At 46.1% G+C, this 24,515-nt stretch overlaps 2 protein-coding genes across 2 annotated transcripts; one reads left to right on the top strand and one right to left on the bottom strand.

Annotated features, from left to right (window-relative positions):
- Positions 1–1,186: 1,186 nt before the first annotated feature.
- myod1 (myogenic differentiation 1) lies at positions 1,187–3,967 on the top strand. The gene is made up of 3 exons (XM_007887486.2): positions 1,187–1,742; positions 2,809–2,884; positions 3,505–3,967. The coding sequence occupies exons 1-3, from the start codon at positions 1,233–1,235 to the stop codon at positions 3,744–3,746; spliced, it is 828 nt and encodes a 275-aa protein (XP_007885677.1). The 5' UTR covers positions 1,187–1,232; the 3' UTR covers positions 3,747–3,967.
- A 4,902-nt stretch (positions 3,968–8,869) lies between these two features.
- Positions 8,870–23,756, bottom strand: ctsd (cathepsin D). Its single transcript, NM_001292945.1, is given in 9 exon segments — positions 8,870–9,855; positions 10,314–10,412; positions 10,566–10,710; positions 11,137–11,259; positions 11,808–12,007; positions 14,128–14,246; positions 14,693–14,816; positions 22,279–22,426; positions 23,680–23,756. Coding segments are annotated over 9 exon segments (1,185 nt in total). The 5' UTR covers positions 23,745–23,756; the 3' UTR covers positions 8,870–9,693.
- Between the last annotated feature and the right edge of the window lie 759 nt (positions 23,757–24,515).

Here is a 24,515-nt window from a genome sequence, read left to right as displayed (position 1 = left end):
TTTCTAGGGGAGTTATAATAATAATAATAAAGTTGAGAGATAAAAAAAAACGTATTCAGCCTCACCCCACCAAAACACGCGTGAAAATGCAATATTTGTGGAATATTTGAGCCCGAGACAGGTTTTTTTTTATTGAACGTTTTCATTCCGAGAAGTGCAAAACTGTTCAGATTCAGTCTCTTGACAAATACAACCCCTAAACACACACACACACACACACACACACAGAGCTGAGTGTTGCACAACAGCAACAAGTGGATTTAAAACCCATTGAAAGTCCACGAAAATAATGATGCGGTGGCGAAGGATCCAGACATAAAAGATTATTCTGATGATTAGTATTTTTTTTTCTCTCTCTCTCTCTCTCTATCTGTCTGTCTCTCTCCTTTAAATGGAGCATTTCGTTACCAAGTGCTCAAACCGCAGCCCCTCTCGGTCCTCCTGTCCCGCACCAGTCGTTAATTTTCGTTGACCTTTTAAAAAAATATATATTTTTTTATGATCCAAAAAGAGGGGAATGATCCGCTATTTTACCCTCCGCTTGCAAAAGACACAAGTAACTCAATAACTTGGGTGGTGGGAGAAACGAGGGAGTTGGGAGGGGGCACACACACACACACACACACATGAGAAATTAAGCATTTAACTCTTGAGAGAGAGAAAGAGACCCCCAAAAACACTTGAACTCACAGACAGGATTTATTGCTTTATTTAATGCACACATACAAAAAAAAATCTGGCTGGTAAATGGAGAGGAATGAGAGAGAAGAGAGAGAGAGAGGGAGAAAAGAGAGAGAGAGAGGAGAGAGAAAGTGCTGCTGAAGAGCTGAGTCTAAAGGGTTTGACATATGTTAAGTGATCAGCACTGAGGATGGGATGAAATTGACCAAGACACCGGGGCTCGGGCCAATCAGACCCCGGACACCGAGCAGGGAAGGCGGCCCCCGGGGCCAGCGGATTGGCTGGCGGGACAGTCTGGGCGTAGAGGAGGGAGGACTCGCTCCTTCTGCCCCCAAAGTTCGGGATAAATAGGACAAAAAAGTAGGCATTGGGCAATAGGCGGACAGGAGTGAGTGCCTTCAGCGGTGCTAAGAAGCCCGAAGGCGACACAACAGTTACAGGCAAACAGGAGAAGGGGAAGGCGATCTCTGGCTCAGAGTGAGGTTCCCCGCCCCCCCTCCCCCCACCCACCACCTTCAGTCCCTTCTGCATCCTTCGCCCCCCGACCAGCAATGGAGATAACGGATAGTTCTCTCTGCTCCTTCTCGTCTGCCGATGACTTCTACGATGGCCCCTGTTTCTCCACTTCTGACATCCACTTCTTCGAGGATTTAGACCCCAGGCTGGTCCACGTGGGGCTCCTCAAAGGCGACCCCTTGTCGGCGGAGGACGAGCACATCCGAGCCCCCAGCGGGCATCACCAAGCCGGCCGCTGCCTGCTCTGGGCGTGCAAGGCTTGCAAGCGGAAAACCACCAATGCTGACCGCAGGAAAGCGGCCACCATGCGGGAGAGGAGGCGCCTGAGCAAGGTCAACGAAGCCTTCGAGACGCTCAAGAGGTGCACGTCCACCAATCCCAACCAGCGGCTGCCCAAGGTGGAGATCCTGAGGAACGCCATCCGCTACATCGAGAGTCTCCAGGCGCTTCTCAGAGATCAGGATGACACCTATTTCTCGGTCATGGATCAATACAGTGTGGATTCTGCCGCCTCCAGCCCCCAGTCCAACTGCTCTGATGGAATGGTAAGGCAGCCCCTTCTAATACTACCACTACTAGTAGTAATAGTGATCCTTGCAATTGATATAACGCATTATCGCGTCTTCAAGATGTCTCAAAGCACTTCACAGAATATACTGTAAACTGGATTGACTGTGTATTTTGTGGAAGAAGGAGATTGGAGTTAAAAATGTATTTTGCTTTTAAAAACACAATCCTCAGTAAGATTATGAAGTGCTTTGAGATGTCGTGATGATAATAATAAATAATCCTTGCATTTCATTGAGGCGTCTGAAACCACTTCACAGTATACACTATCAAGTGCATTGACTGTATTTTGTGAGCAAAATGCAGCAACCAATTTCACACAGCAGTGTCCCACTAACAGTCGTGGCTTGAGTGATCCAATTTTTTTTGGGTGGTGGGGGGGTTATTACTCCCAGAAAGTGATCTGCGTATTGACTAACAACCAGGTTCCCACGTACTGTCATGTAAACAGAAATGTGTGGAGTTAGGAAACTTGCCTAAGGTAGTGATGTAATGGATCGCTGTGAGTTCAGCAAAATTCATAATAATAATACTTCTTGTTTGCTCCTACGCCATTCATTTCCAAGCGCTTCCCTGGGTTGTACTATAAAGCTGTGTGTTTTTTGGGTAGGCAGAGGCAAGCGAGGAAAGATCAGAAAATATAATAATAATATACAATATGAATTATACAAATACATAAAAATGTACAATACCATTCACTTCCAGAATCAATCTCGCTTAACAAAAGAAAAAAATCTGTCTGGATTTAATGATAAAGTAGAGAGTTTTAGCTTACTCACTTTTTTTTTGACCAAAAACTTAGTTATTTTAGCTGTACAACTTTAAATAAAGGCAGGCGCTCTAGCAGGGTTTATCTGTGTTGACTTTTATCAAACCAGATTTCAACTTGTTTTATAAACTGGTTTAAATCTTTCTTTGCCCTCACTCCTGATTGACTGGCCAGTGCAGTGTGGCTGTGAAGGGGGTTAGAAGGGTAGGGGGAGAGGAGCTCTCTTCACTGGCTAACCATATTGACCCCCCCACCCACACCTTCTTCTTTGGCAGTTGGATTGCAGCGGGCCCATGTGCACCAGGAGACGCAATAATTACGACAGCAACTACTTCTCTGAAACACCAAATGGTAAGTCTTCAGAGGGAAGAAAAACAAACCAAGTGCAAATTAAAAGGGGGAAAAAAAAACACAGGGAGATTCCAGTAAATAACACACCTGGGAAAAGGGCGCACTACACACCAATATTGACCCATACTATCACTACACACCAAAACTGAGCTATACTGACTAACACAACACCAATACTGACCCATAGTGACTCACTAACACTTCACACCAACAATAACCCACTCCTGTCTCACTAACCACTACACACTAATATTAACCCACACCTCCACACCAGCAACCAACCAAATGTACAGAGTGAGGAGCGAGCTGGACTTCACATTGATATCAATGATTTTGTAGGAACATGCCAGCAAGATAGATTTATATTAAAACCGTTATCTGGGTCTCTTCTAACAAGAAATGCATTTTGGGTCATCGACCTGCAGTTCCTTTACAGAGAAACACAGTGAACACAGCGTATCAATTTCAAACAAGTGATGCTTTACATCAGTCGAAGTCTATATATTTTTTTAAAAAGGTATTTAAGGCATTGGTCAGGGTGGATCCTTATTGTGACTATTTTAATGCTGACAGTCCATGTGATTTGCCTTTTGATCACTTTGTAATATCTTGTATTTTAGATTCAAGAACTGGAAAAAGTGCCGTTATTTCCAGCCTGGACTGTCTCTCCAGCATCGTCGAGCGGATTTCCACAGACCGGCCAAGCTGTCCCGTCGTGATGGTTCCAGATGGGATGGAGGGCAACCCCACTTCCCCCCGGGAAGGAGTGACCCTGAGTGACCCCACGGCCATCATCTTATCACCAGCGAACTGTACCCGCACCGAGGTCCCGACCGACAACCCCATCTACCAGGTGTTATAACCACACTGAGGGCAAACAAATGCCAGTCAAGTCGAGATTTATCACTGCAAAGGGACGAACCAACAAAAGGGAAGTCGCACTAACAGAGAGATCTTCTACAGCAAAGTAATGCAAGGACAGACCAATGACACAAACCACCCTGGTAACTTCAATTGAATGCCTGCGATCATGATAATGATAATAATAATCCTTGCATTTGATATAGTGCCTCTGTTTACCCAGCAGTAAGTAGGAACTCAGTTGTTAGTCGATTAGCAGATCGCTTTCCAGGGGTAGCAATCCCTCAAAAAAAATGGGACATTGCTGTGAACAATTGGCTGTCACATTTCACCCACAAAATACACAGTCAAATCCACTTTACAATATATTCTGTAAAGCGGTTTGAGACATCTCAACAATGTGATAAGGCACTATAACAAATGCAAGGATTATTATCACGTCGTCGAGATGTCTCAAAGCGCTTCCGAATCTTACCGAAGATCATGTTTTTGCAATCGAAACACGTTTAACTCCAATCTCCTTATTCTTGAACCCCATGACCATTGCCCCCACAAAAAAAAGTCAAAAAAAATATAAATTGTGGACCACTTTTTATTTTGTAAAGCGTTGTGCATACTTGTAAATAAGAGTTGCTTTTTTTTTCCTCGCGAAATCCGTTGAAATATTTAATGTCGCTCATTTATAGAAATGCTTGGTTTGATGTGCCAACGTAAGAAAAATATATATTTATATATCTTATCTCCTGTGTGAATGCTAAAAAACTGTTCCAAGAAATGCGAAATAATAAAAAAAAAGTATTTATAAAAAAATCCTGGTCTTGGTTAAGAAAGTTCATGAAGGTTATTTATTTGTTGCAGAAACAGTAACCGAGGGAAAATCGATTATTATTAATCATAAGTATTGTCTGATCACACACACGGCGATCTGGATTTTTGGATTATGGATAACAGTCAATGGCGGATAAGCGACTTCAGCTCTCTGCCCCACTGGCGTGCCCTGGTTAAATTGCCTCTCACTTTGACCTGTTGATCTCTAACAGGTAAAGGCGATGCTGGCACTCAATAACAGTCTGCTTCAACCTTTATTTAGGGGGGTAAATTAGGATATTTGCAGTCTCATTGCTGAGCTATGGGGTGGGTATAACAGCTACTGGTCCGAATGAAACAGTCAGAGAAAATGCAGCATTCAAAACTCCACAAAGTTAAAAGAGAAAAAAAAACTTTGTGGAGTATTTCGCTGTGTCAGAGAGGCTGACAATTATAACCCTGAAACGCCCGATCCACGTGGCTCCCATCGAGAGGCTAGGCATTGGACAAGATCGAACTTATGATCAGAGAAAATTCAGAACAGAACAGTACTGTCGTTCAGAAACTTTCCTACAGCTTCTTTACCAGCGAAACTTAACTAAAACAGCGAGATTCTCTCCCCTCCACACACATCCCCACAGACCCATTAACCTCATCATTGTAGAGAAAGTGCGTGGCAAAGCATCTGATATACAAAAGTATATATATATTTACACACACGTTTATATATCAGATCGTATCTGATATAACATATATAAAAAATGGATTTTTTTTGCTGTTAGTCAATTGATGGGATTGAAGAGACTAAAATAAAAAAGGTGTAAAACTTTTACTGAGATTTGAAGGGAAAAAAAATAATAGAGCTGAAAAGAAGGGTCTCCAATTCTCTTTATTGGTCACAGATATTAATCAGATTTAAGTTAACTTAATTAGCTTCATCTGTTACACCTGCCAGAGATGTGCTACACTGAGTGTTTGCTGGCCAGCCGCGCTCTTCACTTAATCAAGTGTAATAATTGTGCCTTTCCCCTCATTTTAACTGGACCAAAACCAACATATAACCAGAGGCATCCTTAAAAGAAACCTATATCTCACAGACAGAAATTACCGCATATCCAAAAATGCTATTAAAAGTATATATTATTTTCATAAACCATATACGAGCAGATATTCTTTTGCAGCTTTGCAGAGAGATACTTCCTTTCGCACAAAAAAATCAAATATATTTGTCAATAATTTTCAGTGATGCTGTCTCAGCGTATTATACAGGAGTAAACTGTTCCATTCCTACCTCAAAGAGACCAGACTCCATCCACGGTAATCCATCCACCTGTAACCACTTCCTCACCCAATGTGACTGCCCATGTTATAATGAAATTAGGCAGGAAGTGGAGAGCATGTGCCCTCAGTAGAGGCCATTCATTGCTGCCTGTTATTTCTAAATCGCCCTTTTGCCAGAACATGGTGATTGATGGTGAGTTTGGACGCCTTCACCCGAATTTGTGAACTGTATCCCTGCAACTCACCATTACCAATCGAAGTTACAAAAGCAGAGGACTGTGTAGGAGACAACTTGACTCCTTGTGTGCAGCAGTTTGCATTCAGCTCTGGTGTCAGTTACTGAACTCAAAACAACAGGCATAAAGACTCCAGTGTCAATATAACAACAACATACATTTTAGCAAAGTGATTTCTATTTAATATTCAAATTATTTGTATTGTCAGACAGGAGTCTGACACACATGGAGACACAACCCTGTGCTTAAGAGTATCTAAACCACACTCCTTGGTGTTATAAGAACAACCTGCATTTATATATTGTGGACTTGATGAAGGATAGCATCTCGGAGTGTTCCACATGTTTGTTTTTTGCTGATATGGAGTCCAGAGGAACACACTCTGTTCCTTGAGTTCCAGAGAGAACTGAGACACAGATTAAAAGCTAAAATGTAACATTGACGAGCAGAATGAGGATATTATAATGATCTTTATGCTTGTTATAGTGCCTTTCATGTCAGAGGGGTGGGGAGGGGGAGTCTCAAAGTGCTTCACAGGATATACTCCCTTTGAGTGCAGTGACTGTATTTTTTTAGGAGAACACTGCAGCTGATTTGCACGCAGCAAAGTTCCACAAACAGCCATGAAGTAAATGATCCTTGCCAGCGACTGACTGACATCAGTAATGCAAAGAGAGGTTGGGGCAGGGGTGGGGTGGGGGAGGAAGGGAACATGCTTATGAATTGCTGCCAGCAGCGTATTGAAATGTGAATGTCAACCATATTAAAATATTCATGCTTTGAACAAGTGTGTATGTGTCCATTTGACACCTTGCCCGTGTGAACCTCCTTTTCCCCAAGGCAACTCACACATGAATAATGGTCACTTGGGTACATCCTAGGTTTAAGAGAGCTGAGCGGGAACAATACCTCCCCCGGTGCCTGATCTGCCCCTCTGCCCTTCCAAGTCATGTCAATGAGCAGGGTTAACATCAGCAGTGTCCTGGAGTGCTACGGACACCCCCCCCTCTCCTGGCTTAGGAACCATACTATCAAGACCGCCACAGAGGATTGACTCGATTTCAACGATCGTTTGTCAAGCACCTTAGAGCCAGGAGACCCTGTTTACATCCTCCTCAGCAACCCCAGAAAGAGAGTCAAAAGCTGGTCAGGTTTGGTTTGAATTTTTATTGGGAGATAAAGCACAGAACTCAATGCAATCAGACTTGTTCACAAATGTTTCTGTCTCTCTCGACTGGATGGCCACAAATTCAGCTCCCACAACTCTTGTCATTTCAGTGCCAGCCAGTGTCAGGGAGTTAGACTCACTGCTGCAATATTTCCACTAGGTGGTGAAGTTTACCACCAGCACAGATTTACCATCCCAGAAGAGCAGGTTAGTTTGGATTCACGACGTTACAACCGAGAGACCCATTTTCTAAGAGCAGCATTCTCACCCCCTAAAGCCAACCCTCTGCTGCCTAATCATGGCTGACCTGGAGCTGTTTTCTCCCGATAAAAGAGGTTGCCAGGATTTAAAACTGTTCTCCTGTGATACTGCATTTGATACAACCCCTTTCATGTCAGGGGTCGTCACAAAGCGCTTCACAAATATACTGTATTGTAAAGTGTAGTAACTGTATTTTGTGGCAAAATCCAGGAGCCAAATTGTGCACAGCAATGTCTTGACAAACAGCCAAAACAGTGAATCACCAATTTTATTTTATTTCAAGTCAAAGATTATTGTTATCGGCCATGACACCAAGAGAAACTTCTCTTTTCAGTGCCATGGGATCTTTCATGTCCACCTCTACAGGCACAGATGGAACCTCGGTTGAACACCTCATTCAGAGGATATCATCTCCAACCATGCAGCGTTCCCCCACCAATGCAGTAGAGTGTCAGCCTGGACTGTGAGCTCAGTCTTGATATGATGCTGGAACCCAGAACCTTGTGATTCAGAGGCGAGAATGCTTCTGACTGAACCAAACTGACAAAAATGTACATTTTCCATTTCTCTCAGTAACAATTCAAACATAGATCACTTGAGTTCATCTCGTCGCATCTGAATTTATTGTCACAATCAATCACTGTGCAGCCAATCCTGGGTTTACAGATAACTCCCCATCAGACTCAGTGAGTTTATCCAAACAAGATATACAAACTAATGATAACTCGTCATTCCAAGGGAAAGGGGATCTCCGTAAGGAGTTATCAGCAGTGACGAGTTAAGCATACGTATAAATAAAGAAATGCAGCCAGAACATTGACAGCATGATGATATAGTGGTAGTGACAAGTTAAAACAGGGTCAAGTTACCAGGAGTTTAGTGTAGTTACTTTTTTGATGTCACAAATTGAGGTCCCAGCTCCCTGTTTGGGGAATGTTAACACTTCAGAATTAGAAGGGAGAATCCCCCCACTGTTCTGGGTCACAAACCATCCAGCATAAAATCCCTCATTCACTTCCTGCCTGTTTATGGGGCTTTGCTGCATTCAAACATACTGCTTGCTGAGTGTCAACAAAACAAAGGGCGAGGACACAGATGAGTTTGACGAGGTAAGATTTGACTTAAAGAAAGAAAAGGGGGCAGAGTGGTGGAGGGAGACAGTTCCAGAGATTAAGAAAGGAGGAACCAGGAAGACTGGGCCACTAATGGTAACACAAAGAGGGCAGGGGATGCATAGCATGTTTAGCTGAGTGGAGGAGTTTGGTGGGAGAGGTTCGGAGATATGAGGTGCCATGGGAGTGGTTGGATTTGTGACGATTATTTGTAGGTGAGAGTGTGAGGACCTTGAAATCAAAATACACACACACAAACCCAGTTACAGCGACACTTTATTCCATTTGATCACATCCACCTCCAAACAAAAACATACTGTTACAGATTAAGGAAACTCTTGAAAACACACAAAAAATAAAATAAGCTAAAGCCATTAACAAAAAGCATTTGGACAATTCCCCAGTGTTGTCACCTCAGGGAAGTTGGAAAAAAAAACCAAGTCAATGAAACCCTCAGTTTCCTTTGATCGCACAACTTTCCCCCCTTCCATTTCTTCCTCTTTTCCCAAGAAATTAAAGATCAGTAAAATCCTGAATTTGCATTTTTCTTTCCCCGTCAACACTTTCCCACAGGCCAACACCTGAAAATATTCTGGTAGGAATTTTGATTCTTGAAATATAAACACTCAACTAATTCCCACCATAATCTCACCGTAACCGTATCATAAAGGAATCCCCCGCCAAATCCCACTCTAAAATAATCCCCCACCTCAATTTCACTGTAAAATTCCTTACTGTAACCTTATTGTTTACTCAAATCTTACAACTGTGGAAAGCCAACAAGGCTTTACAATGATGAACAGAAAGAAACATAAAAAAATCGCTTTTGGGCCAGGAACTTTTCAGAAATTCTAAAAATAAAAAACGTGGGCTAACCAACACCCTGAATGATTACATTACTGCAGCATGTCTCGCTCTTTCCAAACTGGGAAGTTTACAGACAATGCCTGTCGCCCAGGTAATCACGGGAATATCACCTTGTGATCATAACTAGCCTACAGGAGGGTTTATTGATACAGATTGTTTTTAGTGGGACAATTAGTGCAACTTTGATCTCCAGACTGCGGCGTGTCGGTGCCCTGGCTACACGGACTTCGCAAATCCAACGCGGTCCTTCTCCCGGTCAAACATGGTGTAGTACTGGCCGATGAAGACATCTCCTAGAATCCACAAGGGGCCACCGGGAGGTGGAATGTCGAGGCCCATGAAGCCACTCAGACAGATGGAATGGCCAGCTTGGGTTTCCTGAAAGCATAATAAATACACCTTAAGGCAACGCACTACCATAACCCAATCCTAAACCAAACAGCTTTAACAGCAATGAGCCAGTGGTGCAGTCTCAGAGCGCCGCCTGATGGCCAACTGTGCCAAGTGCAGCCCCAAGCCACACAAACCAGATAAAATAGTCTTGATTTCCTACTCGCATTTATACGATCTCAGCTTAGGCAACATGCTGAGAGAGCAGGAGTCCAGGAGTATGTGAAAGTGTGTGTGTGGTTACACTTTACAACAGGCACAGGAGCCCACCTACTAGATTGCTCAGTAACATGAAGTCACTCAGTCTTTCCTGAGGTGAGAGCTTTGTTGGCAGCAACCTGGGTGGTGAGGACCAGTGTCTGTCTCCCTCTGAAGCACCAATGGCCAAGAATAATATTGATAAAGAAAGTTGGCATCTCCTACCAACTCATTCGACCTCCACTTACATTAAGGACGTACTGTTCTGCAGTGAGTGTGTAGACCTGGCCACCTAACTTGAAGTTGATGGCAGGGAGCGAGGCCACTTTTTTGCAGTCGATCAAGTACTGAAAGGAAGAGGTACATTTGCGTCAAATCGTTTCATTTGGACAGGATGTCGAAGATATAGACAGGATGAGATGATGGAGAAATGACACGTTTGACCATTGGAAGAAATCTCATAAACAGATTGAATTCCACATTGTAAATTCAGTCCTTACCTCTCCCTGAATCAGAGGGATAGCTCCAATGGCTTTCTGTAGGGCTTTGATCTCCTGGGCCGGGCCAGTGATCAGTGAGGTCCCTGTGTCTACAATGGCTGCACATCCTCCTTTACACAGAGTTAGTTGCTCACCAATAGACACCCTGCATTAAGGGAATCGTGCATAAACAACAATCCTTATATTTCATACAACAACTTACATTTGTATAGCGCCATTCACATCAGGACAACGTCCCAAGGTGTTGGAGTCAGGGATCTGCAATTTTCACGTACAGTACCTGTCATATCGGTCGGGATATCCCAAAATACTTTATAATATAATATTGAGCGTAGAGTGTAATGAGGCTATCGTAGGTGAATATGACAGCCAATTCACACACAGCAATGTGTGTGGAATAGCCATAAAGTGAATGACTAATTTTATCTGGGTGATTGTCAGACACCGGGAGAAACTCCCCTTTTTTGATTGGAGTCATGGGATCCTAGTTTCTTGTAACGCGCTTGAACCCAGCTTTGCAGACAAATGCTTCAGTTTCACGACGGAGCAGAGTTCTGAACTTTGCACTTACTCGTCCATCTTCACCTGCCAGTAGGCTTTGCGGGTGACGTTCAAATAATGGAAGTCTCCAGTGTAGTATTTGGGGTCGGTGCCGCCCAAAATCAGCTCCCCTCCAGGTAGACTGTCCGGGTTCCTGTGAGCACAATCACTTAATAAGGTCTCGGGCCTGCAGAGTGACGTGTGCTCAGCAATGAGCCCCGACTGAACTTCAACTAGTCATTCCACATGCCCGGAACCTGATGTGGAACAAGCAAACCATACTCACTGCCAGCACTGACAACAACAACAAATTACATTTGTATAGCACCTTTCACGTCAGGAGGACGTCCCAAGGCGTTTGATAGTCAAGGATTTGCACCCAAGCTGGAGGTTGCGATTAGGAGGAGTGGAGGGCAGGGCAAAGGTGCGATCGAAGAGGAGGGTGTTGAGACGGGCCTTGAAGGAGGCCAAGGAGGGGACTAGGCTGATGGAGTTCCAGAGGGTGGGGGCAGAAAGGCCCGACTGCCGATGTTGGGGCAGGTGGGGGACATGGATCAGGCCAGAGGCCTGAGCAGAGTGAGGGGGCAAATTGGTATGAAGTTAGCATGTCACAGAGGTAGACAGGAGCAAGGCTGTGGGGAGCTTTGAAAGTGAGGGCGAGGATAAGCGAGTGAATGTTCCCTCCTGAGGTGCTGTTCTTACCTGTTCAGGTAGAAGGAGAACACGTTATTTGGCACCAGCTTCTGAGTCACAATGTTGTCAAAGACCGGGATGACTCCATCCACAGAGATCAAGGGGTAGCCCATGCCCAGGATCCCGTCAAACTTAGCCGCGATGAACGCCAGGCCCGGCTGTTTGATGGCCTCACCGAATAGCTGGCTCTGCACTTTGATGTTCCCAATCTGTGAGATTATAGTATAATAATAATCCCTGCATTTGATATAGAGCCTCATCACGTCTTCGAGACGTCTCAAAGTGCCTCACAGAATACACTGTCAAGTGAATTGACTGCATATTTTGTGGGCGAAACGCGGTAGCCAATTGCACACAGCAGTGTCCCGCAAATAGTCGTGGATTGAAGTGACCGAATTATTATTTTTTTTCGAAGGAATTATTACTCCGGAAAAGCGATCTATCAATCGACTAACAACTGGTTTCCTACTTACTGCTAGGTAAACAGAGGCGTATAATATAAGGACACATGCCCAACATTTCACCCTGACGGGGATCGAATCCAGGTCTCTCTCCTGCGACGCAAGGGCTTTAACCATTGAGCTACAGGACTCCAGGTCGAAGACGTAGGTTCTAAAACTCTACCAACCTGTCCGCTCCCTCAGCTCGGGGGGCAATGGTCTGCTCCATGATCCCACAGTCACCATCGGAAGTTGGGCCTTCAGCCTTTCTGCCCCGACCCTCTGGAACTCCATCCTGGAGCCCCTCCACCTTATCCCCTTCAAGGCCCTTCTCAAGACCTTCCTCTTCGACCGCACCTTCACTACTTTCCTTTCCCTCCACCCTTCAACTCCAGACTGCAGCTCGGGTGCAATCCCTTGACTGTCTAGCCCCTTGAGACGTTCTCCCGAAGTAAAAGACATTATATAAATGCAATTTGTTGTTGATTTAGCACTATCCCTAGCAGAAAACGTTCATCATTCATTAACAGCTTGCATTTACCTCCACAAGAAGCAACGTCTGAGTCATAGGTACATTCAAAGAGGTAGGAGTTGAGGTGGGACTTAAGACAGAAACAGAGGGGGTGAGATGGAGGGAGTTCCAGAGGTTAAAGGGTGTAAGAACTGAGGATTGAAAAAGAAGGGTTTTCTCACATCTCAAATATACTGTAAACTGAATTGATTGATTGTATATTTTCAAAATGCTTTGAGACGTCCTCCCAACAAGAAAGGTGCCGTATAAATATAAACTGCATCTCATCAGGAGCCAAGCTCCTTATCCAGACTAAGGGAGCACTGCATTACTGAGCATTCCGCCCTTTAGATAAGACTTTAAAACTATCCAGATAAAGAAGTTTGTCCTAATGTTCTGACCAACAACCCTCCTGATACGCAGGCCCGTTCACCTTATGGTTTGCTTGTTGGATCTCGCTGTGTGCAAATACAGTCATTGCAATCAAAAACAATTATTTGCTAAGTACTTGGCGATGCCTGCCAACATTGCAGGCTCCATCTCAAATGCAGAGCTTCGGAATTGGTCATTCATCTCACGGCTGAAACGCAAGACTTTGCTGAGCTCAAACTTGCTGCCCTGTGCATCTACAGTCACCTCACTGCACAGCGATCACAGTACAGCGCTTCGAAATGTCTTGATGCGATAAAGGGCTGGAAGAATACAAGCCATCTCTTATTTCAGAAACCAAGCTCCCCTCCAGCTATTTAGAACATCACTGCGCTTCATTGAATTACAGCCTTTTAACTCCTTCCAGAAGGTCCCTTGTTGATGTACAAAAAAAGTGGGTCAGCAACCAGGATCGGATTAGAGAGAGAGAGCTAAAAACATCCTACTCTGCCTCTAATGTGGAGCTACTAAAGAGGCCAACTGTCTGTCCTCCATTAACATCTGGGTGCACCTGCCTGCCTAAAGCAGATCAGAAACACCATTCAACAACAACTTGCATTTGCACAGCCCCTTTCAAGTCGACAGGACATCCCAAGGCTCTAGACAGTCAACAATGTGTACTCGAGCTGAGGGTTGGGTTCAGGAAGGGTGGAGGGTAGGGCTATGAGCGTGACCAAAGATGCGGTCGAAGGGGAGGGTCTTGAGACGGGCCCTGAAGGAAGAAAGGGAGGGGGCCGAGGCGAAGGAATTGTGGCATGGAGTTTCAGAGGGTGGGGGAGGAAAAGCTGAAGGCCCAATTGCCGATGGTGGTTGGGGGGTGGGGGAGACATGGAATAGACCGGAGACCGCTGAGAGCAAGGAGCAGACACGTCAGCATGGAAACAACAAACAGCAGCCTGCGTGTACTCAGGGCTAAACTCCCATTAACATCGAAAACATTAGCACTTACCAGAACCGTGTCCTTGCTGAGGTAGCCAGACAGGCTTCCAGAACCATACCGGATGGCAAACTTGGTCCCGTTGCGTACATAGCTGCTGGACTTGTCGGAGTTATACTTGTGATGCAACACTGGGAACAACAAATAAAAATTTTTTTTTTCTAATTCTCTCCCCACTAGAAGGTGCCCCGACGCCCTTGATCTGACCTCCTGTTTCTGGGGTTTGGTTCCACGGATACTGGTTGCCTTGCTGGCATCCCTTCTCCCCAACTCATGTGTGAGTTTTGATATTAAGTGAACAGAGTCTGACCTCTCCCCATCCAGCTGCCACACATGCACATATTGTAGCAAGCGACTATCAGGATGGTAGAAGGTGAGCTAGATGGACCTTGGTCTTTTCCTATGGAGACAAGAGAACAACGGGTTCACTGCCTTTAACGACACATTAACAGTATATCCTATGAAGTGTTCTGAGATGCTCTCCCAACATGAAGATGAGATGTAAGGATTATTCTTCCCCCACCCTCCCCACACACCCATGTGCTGATTTGCGGCCCACAGACACCCATGTACTTACAACAGGCAATGTCGAACATAGAGCAGTGAACGGAAGGGACCCAGAGATTGGAAGAGCCGGTGTCGAAGACCACGGTGAAGGGCTGTGGTGGGGTGCCAATGCCAATCTCCCCATAGTACTGCGCCTAGAAGAGAGGAAGCCAAGCACATGGTCAGACACACAACAGCCAGAGAGACACCAACTGCTAAATGCTTGGCCCTTCATCCCTTTCAGATTTCAGCGGCCGAAACACTAAAAACAACACTGATGTCGACAAAAAGCAGGTCTCCAAACCTCATCCCTAATGTTGTACAAACCAGCTTCTCCTTTGGGAGGAGTGGGGTGGGGGGTGTAAAGAGGAGGTTTTAAAAAATACAATGGCTGTTTGTGGGTTGTTAGTCAATTGGCAGATTGATTTCTGGGGTTAATAATCCCTTCAAAGAATAACTAATAATAATTGTAATTTGGTCACTCAGTCCACGACTGTTTGTGGGACACTGCCGTGCACAAGTGGCTGCCAGTTTTGCTCACAAAACACAGTCAATCCACTTTACAGTATATCCTGTGAAGCGCTTTGAGATGGCTCGAAGACTGGATAAGACACCATATCAAATGCAAGAATTATTATTATTAATACGGTCATGTTACTGTTCTCAGGGACCTCTCCACTCTTTCACTGGCAAACTTACGCAAACGGTGACATTTAGCCGTTTCCCCACTGTATCCTCAGAGAGAGCCAACGATCTGTTAACGCACTTTGAAACGCGATACCTGGACTTTACAGGTGACTGATTTGAAACACAAGCCTGTCTTTTAGTTGTGATGGAAAAAAAGATGATGGTAGATAAATATTTATTAGGTCAAGGCATTAAGGGATATGAGGAAAGGGCAGGTAACTGGACTTGAGGTACAGATCAGCCACGATCGTATAAAATGGTGGAACAGGCTTGAGGGGCTGAATAACCTACTCCTGTTTCTATGTATCTATGTAAAACGGAAACCAGGTTACAACCTCTCAACAGAAATGAGATTCATTCCCACACAAAACAAAGCAGCTGCAGACACCATTGTCACATCAAACCACCAGTCACCAAAACGTTCATCTCATTAACAATGAGAATTCCACTTCCCATTACCTCTATCTGCTGTACTGAACTAGACGTAAGGCTAGCCCATACCTTGGATGATTCATTAAACCAAGGTCCCGTTCAGGTGGACATGAAAGATCCCATGGCGTTATTCGAATAGAGAAAGAAGAGTTTCTCTCGGTGTCCTGGCCAACAATCCCCCAGATAAATATTGGTCACTCATTTCACGGCTGTTTGTGGGACATAGCAGCCGCATAAATTGGCTGCTTTGTTTACAAATGACTCAGTACCCTACACTTTACAGTAAATCCTACAAAGCACTTTGAGACAACTCAAAGATGTGATAAGGTGCTAAATCAAAAGCAACAACTATTGTCATTAATGATACGTGCATTATAATAAAAATTGTACTGTTCACAAAGTACACGGGAAAGGCACAACTGCAAATACACAAATACACAACTGCAGCTTATTTTAATGATAAGAAACAAAACACCTTAAAACACCTGGGGTGAACTTCACATTGCACAGAACACCTGCCCACAAATCACACCCACAAGTTTAAACATGCAAGCTTGAAAACCTTCCTAACCAGAAAAGTTTTGTACTAATCCCTCCACTTTTAGTCAGAAGCAGATGGGGATAATGAGGCTACAGCAGATGAGACCAGTTTTTACTGATCAGAGGGAAACGCTGAGCCAAAGTAAGTGCTAAAAGTTGCAAGACATCAATCATGAAAGAGACCCCTCAGAGGTGACTTCATAGAGGAGAAAGAGATTTTTAAATGGGGCGGAGAAAGTAAACCCAGAGCAATATTTTTCGATGAACTGAGACAGCAGAAAAAGAACAAATTAGGAAGATTTATATTATATGTGAAAATATTTTTGCAAAGACATGTGTATGTGACTGCCAGGGTGGTGGAAAGTTAACTGGATAGACCTTGGTCTTCTCTAGCCTAGCAAATTCTTGTGTTCTTACATTCTCCTTTAAACTGGCTACTGTACAGAGTACTGCACGCAAGGTATTAATTATAAAGCTGCATGCCGAACTTTATTTAACAAGCGGAGAATGGGTTTTGTAATGATGTAGGAACCGTGCCTAGAGGTCACTTAATCTCTCAGACACAATACATCGATTGGCGCAGTGAGTGGATCTGGAGGTCAGAAATAAAGTTCCCAGCTTGTTTAAATAATTTGTTTAAATAATAAAGCTTTTTTACAATCACAGAACCTTAGGTCTGCGTTTAGTAGAAATCAAAGCGGCTTGATGTTAATGTGGGGCGGGGTGGTGGGGGCGGAGGGAGAGGGGAAATAAAAATGCTGCTAGCGATTTTCTGTGGATTCATTATCATGTGATTGGGATCATGGAATGCCTCGTGCTGAATGAGTCAGCAAAGCAGTCATCCCCTCCTGGAAGCACGTGACCTGATGCTGGTTCTCTCTCTCTCTCTCGCTCATACACACTCACATGATTGATCCGGTTCATTGCTGCTCTCCGCCATTCTCCTCCCCACCTCGCTTGCTCCCTGCTCGACTGTGTGCGTGTGTGTGTGTGTCTCTCTCTCTCTCTCTCCTACCTCCTCCGTCCCCACACATTAAGCCCACCACACAGGTTCTTTTTCGGTCAAAGACATAATCCAGGCATTTAATCAGGCTTCCTACGATAGGATTACAACAATCATTCAGCTGTGTTTTAAGACACAAAGGCGGGCACCTAGGGTGTACGAAAATAGCCTGCGGGTGTTCTACAGTCGAAACATCTTATGTACTGCAGTTACCTCCCAACCCAAGTGCTTGTGAAAGCTGTTAATAAACAAATACGCTTTAACCAGAATCACTGGATAAGTGTGAGGAGACAGGTAATGCTGGGCATCCAGGGCTGGACAGGTCAATGCCGACTGATGGGGGTTGGATGTTTATAACATTCCTTATAATTGATATAGCACCTTATCATGTTGTTGAGACGTCGCAAAGCTCTTCACACAATATATTGTACAGTGAATTACTGTATATTTTGTGGGCAAAATGCAGCAGCCAATTGCACACAGCAGCATCCCACAACAGTAGTGGACTGAGTTACCAAATTATTACTATTGTTTGATTTATTTTTTTAAAAAAAGAATTTTTACCCCCAGAAAAGATCTGGCAATCAACTAACAACCGGGTCCCTCTTTACTGCTAGGTAAACAGAGGTGTGAGCCATAAGAAAATTTGCCTAAGATTTTATCCAGCCCAGGATCCTCTCACTTGTGAGACGAGTTTGTTAACCAATATGCTACAGGAGTCCGCAAATTATGTGGATGTTACTCTGTTTATTGCCTGCAGAAGTACATCTTTAAGCCGTCTCAGTTCAGTCATAAGCAAACACGTGCCCCAGAATTCTGCCAACTTCGAGTTGCCCCTAAAATGTGGAGTCTTGTAGTTTATGGTTGGAGCACTCACCTCGCAAGCGAGAGGACCTGGGTTTGATTCCCAGGTAGGTCGAAACATTGGGCAAGTTTACTTCACCCACAAAATATACAGTCAATTCGCTTTAGAATGTATTCTGTGAAGCACTTAGAGACGGCGCGAAGACGTGATAAGGAGCTGTATCAAATGCAAGAATTATTTATTACCATTCTCTGCAGTCTCAAGCTTAAGCCTGTCCACTTGGGCAGACATTTCTGTAAAATTCTTAAATCTAGTCCCAAGATTGGATTTCCGGCTTTGCTGAAGAGAACTGGCTTCCAAACGGAAATGGGAAGTTGGCAAAATTCCACTCAAGCCAGAAGGTCTTAAAGCTGGGACTCGGGACAATATGAGGGCCTTCGCCATCCTGAAAGCTGCGTCAATGCAATAGCAAGATGCAGGTTTAGACAGGATTACAGCACGATTAACCAGTTTTAGCCAGAATCAGGAGAAGGGGAGGGAAAGAGGCCTTTAACCGAAAACAGACTAAAATAAGCCAAATGTATCATGACTTGCAAGATGAGCTGAGACAGTGACTTGAGAACCCAAATCAATCAGTCTGACAATGGCAATCTTTGGCTACATGGCACTAATCGAAAAGGGATGGGAGCTTCTCTCTCCCGACCAACAATTTCTCCATCTAAATAAAATTAATCACTCACTCCGTGGCTGTTTGTTTGACATTGCTGTGCGCAAATGGCTGCCATGTTTCACCCACAAAATACAGTTAATCCACTTTACAGTATATCCTGTGAAGCTCTTTGAGATGACTCAACCATGTGATAAGACACTACATCAAATCCAAGGATTATCATCATCACATTTCAAATTCCCGATCCTCAGGTGAAGCGGCTATCTCACAAACGGTCTCACTCTTCAAACTATGAGCATATTGTTGAAGTCAGTGAATGCTCAGTTACCCCCCGCACCCCACCGGGAAACCCCTCAGCCAACCGCACTTGCGAAGTAATCTTTCGCTTTGGTCAGCCGTGTGTCCGACTCACACGGATACCCAGCAACATGCTTAAGGGTATCTAAACTAGAGTTAGCACGCCAGCTATCCATTGAAATTTCTTGTATCTGGAATAGAATGCACTCTTCCCTGTCTCCGAGTTACACATCATGCTTACTTAATTCCAGAGTGCCCTGGAGTTCTGTGGACTCACCTGGCACAGCAACTGGACTACCAAGACTCAGAGGGTTGACTCAATTCTGACATTCCATTGCCAGGCGCGTCACCTTGGAGCCAGTTCAGCGACAGAGGCCCAGCTTGCTTTCTCCACCAGGAGGATAATCATTAGTCAGTACTATCAAACACAATGACGTTTACACCTGCAATAACGCTGACCATTGCACAAAAGGTTCCTGTGAAAGCCAAATGCAATATGTTTCAAGCCTTAAAAGATATCAGCTTCATTTCATGCCAGACTAGCAACAGGAAGTACGCAATTAGGTGCTCAAGATAACAGGCAGGTAAGATGAATTATCTAAGAGCCAAACCGTCACATTGGAGAATGTGTCACAATAATAGCGCAGCCAGTAAAAGATGCATTGATTACAGATAGTTCTGGTTAATAATACAAGTCTAGACCACAACAACAACAAAATTACATTTATAGTGCCCCTTTCACGTCGGGAGGACGTCCCAAGGCGCTGGGCAGGACCCGAGGGGAGGGGTGGGGGAAGGCAGAGAGGTGGGAGGGCGACTGAAGGCACGATCGAAGAGGAGAGACTTGAGAACGGCCTTGAAGGAGGCAAGGGAGGAAGCGAGGCGAAGGGACTGTGGGATGGAGTTCCAGAGTATGGAGGCAAAGAGGCTGAAAGCCTGGCAACCGATGGTAGGCAAGTCGGACGGGAGACAAGGAGCAGACCGGAGCCCGCTGATTGAAGGGAGGGTGCAGGTTGATAGGGAGTCAGCAGGTCAGAGAGGTATGAGGGGGCAAGGCCATAGATGGCCCTGAAAGTAAGAATGAGGATCTTGAATTCAATCGTCTGAGGGATGGAGGAGCGCCAGTGGGCGTATCACGGAGTGACAGCGAGCTGCCAGAGTTTTGAGATTATTGGCGTGTGGAAAGAACTTGCCAGTGCCTGGGTGAACTCAGAAAGGAGTTCTGGTGGAGAAGGCCGATGAGGAGGGAACCTTGATGTGACGAATGCATGGGTGAGGGCTTCGGCAGCTTGAGGGATGAGGCAGTGGCGGAGTCTGGTAATGTTTCGGAGGTGCTAGTAGGCAGTGCCGGTGATGGCGCGGATGTGGGGGAGAAAGGACAGTTCAGGGTCAAACAAGATACCAGGTTCCTGACTGGCTCAGTGAGGTTGAGTGTGCAGCCATGAAGGCTGATGCTGCCAGCGCCTGAGGGACGGAGGCACTGGCACGAGCCAATCAGGAGAGCCTTGGTCTTGCTGACGTTCAGTTAGAGAAAGTTGTCCCTCGTCCAGGACTTGATGTCGGACAGGCAGTCGGTCAGGATGCCTGTATTCGTGGAGTTGAGGGTGGAGGCAGAGAGATAGAGTTGGGTGTCATCTGCATACATGTGGAAATTTACCCCATGTCTTTGCATGATGTCACCAAGAGGAAGCATGTAGAGGTCGAAGAGGAGGGGACCGAGGATATAGCCCTGAGGAACATTGCACAAGATGGTGCAGGGGCTGGAGGAGAAGCTGTTTGCAGAGAAAGTGGAGGCGGTGTGAAAAGTAAGACCTGAACCGGTCAAGGACAGAACCTTAAAGGTTGAGGTGGGAGGAGGATTGATTGGACCACAGTATCGGAAGGGTCGAGGAGGACAAGGAGGCAGAGGGAGCCCTGGTCACACATGGTCAGAATGTTATTTGTGACCTTGACCAGAGCAGTTTCCGTGCTTAGACAGAAAAGGAACCGTGCCAGATGATAGGGAGAGGTTGATGATGTCAGCGAGTAGTGGGGCAAGGAGGTGAAGTTGGGATTTAAGGAGAGTGGTGGGGATGGGGTCCAGGGAGCAGATGGTGAGCTTCATGGAGGATACGGTTGTGATGAAAGAGGAGGGGGTGACAGGTTCAAAGGTGTGGAAGGAGGGACGGATAGTGGTCGGAGTGTGGGGGATGGTAGGGAGGGCACTGGCAGCTGAACGGATTCCCTTGATTTTGGACTTGAGGAAATCAAACATTTCCTCGCAGTGGGAGTCGGAGGAAAGAATCTGCAAGGCATGGTGGGGAGAACGGAGGAGCCGGTTGTCGTGGTGAACAGGAGCCTTGAGTTGCCCTTTGCCTCCAGGATTAACCTGGAGTAGAAGGATGATTTGGCTGAGGCGAGAGCAGAATACGTTTTGATGCGGTCCAGCCAGATGTGCCAGTGGACCGTTAATTTGGACTACGACTGGTGACTGCCGAGACACCACACACACACACAGGAAGGGCAGAATTTGCAGTTGATATTTTGATACAACTCGTCTCATGAGGAATTGAAAAGGGGAACAGAGTACTGTACTCTGTCCTCAAAATTACTTAGCAAAATCCCTGAAAACTCACCTTTAAACTGAGTACCGCATTGTCGGACACGACATGCATAACACACCATATAGAGCTGAGATTAATAATTATAATAATAATTCTTGCATTTGATATAGTCCCTTACCACGTCGTCAGAACGTCTCAAAGCCCTTCACAGTGAAGTATAGACGAACACAGCAATGCAGGCAATTTGCATATACCAATATCACACGAACAGCCATGAAGTGAATGACCAATTTTATTTGGGGGATTATTGGCCAGGACTCCTGGACCCTTCTCTTTTCAAATAGTGCCATCCACCTGAATAGACAGACGGACCTCGGTTTATCATCTCAGCCAAAGCCCATCACCTCCACCAACTGCCCACGCCTCCGACATTGTATTGGAGTGTCAGCCTGTGAACTCAAAGCCCTGACGTGGGGCTTGAACCCACAACTTCCTGGCTCAGAGGCGAGAGTGCTGCTGACACTTCCGAGTCAGGCTGACACACAAAGCCTGATGCCAGCCTTAGAATTGCTCGCTCAGAACACAAAGCGGCAAAAGCAGATTGCCAGGTGTCCTGCGCTGAGCTGCCTACGATACTCACGTCCAGGTAGTTTTTCAGGGTTTCTGGAGTTGGGCCATTGATACTCGGGGAATCTGTCTTGTACTTGTTTTCTGGGAGCAGGTCCTCCACACTCCTCCCACTGTCGCTCAGGGCTCTCCGGATCGAGCGGAACCTCGTCAAAGGAATTCTGCAAACACAAACGTTCGGACCAGGTGAAACTTCTCCCGGAAATCTGAAGACGTCGCAAAGAGGTCTCGAAGGGAGAGAGCAAGTAACGATTGTGGTTCAAAGCAAAATGCCTGCGGACCCCACCACCCAAGTTTCCTTGGGTTTATTTTGGTCACCTCAATGAAATACAACAACAACAACAACAAGATTCCATTTATAAAGCGCCTTTCACGTCAGGAGGACGTCCCAAGGCACTGCACAGTTGGGTCATGACCCGAGCAGGGGGAAATGGTCAGGGTGAGGGGAGGGAAGGGAGGGAGAGAGGAGGGGGGAAATGGTCAGGGTGAGGGGAGGAAAGGGAGGGAGCAAGGAGGGGGGAAATGGTCAGGGTGAGGGGAGGGAAGGGAGGGAGCGAGGAGGGGGAAGAGAGAGTCGAGAGGGGAGCTGAAGGCACGGTCAAAGAGAAAGGTTTTGAGACCGGCCTTGAAGGAGGAAAGGGAGGAAGCGGCGAAGGCACTGGGGGATGGAGTTCCAGAGCCTAGGGGCTGAGAGGCTGAAGGCCCGACCACCGATGGTAGGGCGGTTGGGGCGGGGGACGTGGAGCAGACAGGTGCCAGAGGAACGGAGGGTACGGGCAGGTAGGTAGGGGGATAGTAGGTTGGAGAGGTAGGAGGGAGCAAGGCCGTGAATGGCCTTGTAGGTGAGGATGAGGATCTTGAAATCAACTTGTAGGTGAGGATGAGGATCTTGAAATAAAACATCAAGGAGTATAAATTTCATTCAGTGCCACGCTCAACCGAAGCAGTAAAACTGAATGCAATCATTAACCCAAAGTTTTTTTTAATTTAGGCTGCAGTGTATCAAGGACACATACTTTTATAGCCTCTTTCACATCTAGTGCAAGATTTAAGGTATTGTAAAAGCATCAGGTTATTACAAATACCGACAGAGCCCTGGACTTTCCCAAACTTTTCATGTAGTTCCAATGTAGAGAGAGTGGCCTACAAGACGGATTTCCTTTCCCCCTCCTGCTGCCCCCCACTCCCCGCCGCCTCCTTCACCCCTCCCCCCTTCTCTCTCCCCCCCCCTTCCCCCCTCTGTCCTCTGCCCCATTTCCTCCCTCTCTGCTCATCTCCATTCCCTCTCCCCCCACCGTCTCTTACCCCCCCCTCTCCCCCTCCTTTACCCCCTCTCCCCCCCTCCTTTACCCCCTCCCCCCCTCCTTTACCCCCTCTCCCCCTCCTTTACCCCCTCCCCCTCCACCTCTCCCACCTGACCAGCGCCCCCCCAGTAGCAGTGATGGCTGTGAGCAGCAGTAACCAGCCGTCGACTCTCATGGTTACAGCGACAGGGAATCGGCTCCAGTCCGTGGGAGCAATCGACTCGTTGCGCTTTTATAGCCGTATAGTCAGTCATGTGCTACAGTCGGGGGACGGCCCCGCACTGTCTGTTAACCCTTTTCTTCCATTGCTCAGCCCTCGGCAGATAAAATCATAACCATCATCATCATCATCTTCATCATCATCATCATCGTAATCCTTGGATTAGATAAGAGCCCCTCATCACGTCCCCGAAAGCGCTTCACGGAACACTCGCTGTAAAGTGGACCCCACTGTGTGTCTGTGGGCGGACGCGGACGCGGCCGCCGATTCGTTGCGTCCCCGCAGACCGTCGCGGATCGGAAATGACCGATTTTCTTATTGCTTTGGGGTTTGTTTGTTTTTTTGGAGGGATTTATTGTCAGGCGCGTGGAGTAAGGAAACTTGCCCAAGGTTTCGCCCCCCACCCACCCACCCCCGCCTGGAATTGAACTCGGGTCTCTCGCTTGCAAAGCGAGTGCTCTAACCACTGAGCTACAGGACAACTTGCATTTGTACAGCACCCCTAAGGCAGAATAGCATCTCGCGGCACTGCATAACCACAGGGTGGGACACTGAGCCAAGGGTGGGGGTTGGGGGGGGAAAGTGGGGGTTGACCTTAGCAATGGCTGAAGAGGTAGGTTTTCAAGTGGGATTTAAAGATGGATCATGAGGGATTGAGGGAGGGAGTTCCAGAGGTCGGGGGTGGGGGGTGGGGGGGATGATAATAATCTTTGCATTTGATATAGC

This window comes from Callorhinchus milii, unplaced genomic scaffold, assembly GCF_018977255.1.
Source record: "Callorhinchus milii isolate IMCB2004 unplaced genomic scaffold, IMCB_Cmil_1.0 Scaffold17, whole genome shotgun sequence".
NCBI lineage: Eukaryota > Metazoa > Chordata > Chondrichthyes > Chimaeriformes > Callorhinchidae > Callorhinchus > Callorhinchus milii.
This window is presented reverse-complemented; position numbering and strand designations above follow the sequence as displayed.

Bases quoted from the DNA above. Each gene is read 5' to 3' on its own strand.
- myod1 (XM_007887486.2), top strand. From the start codon at position 1,233: ATGGAGATAACGGATAGTTCTCTCTGCTCCTTCTCGTCTGCCGATGAC. The intron at 1,743-2,808 runs GTAAGGCAGCCC...CTTCTTTGGCAG, and splicing joins CCAACTGCTCTGATGGAATG to TTGGATTGCAGCGGGCCCAT. The intron at 2,885-3,504 runs GTAAGTCTTCAG...CTTGTATTTTAG, and splicing joins CTTCTCTGAAACACCAAATG to ATTCAAGAACTGGAAAAAGT.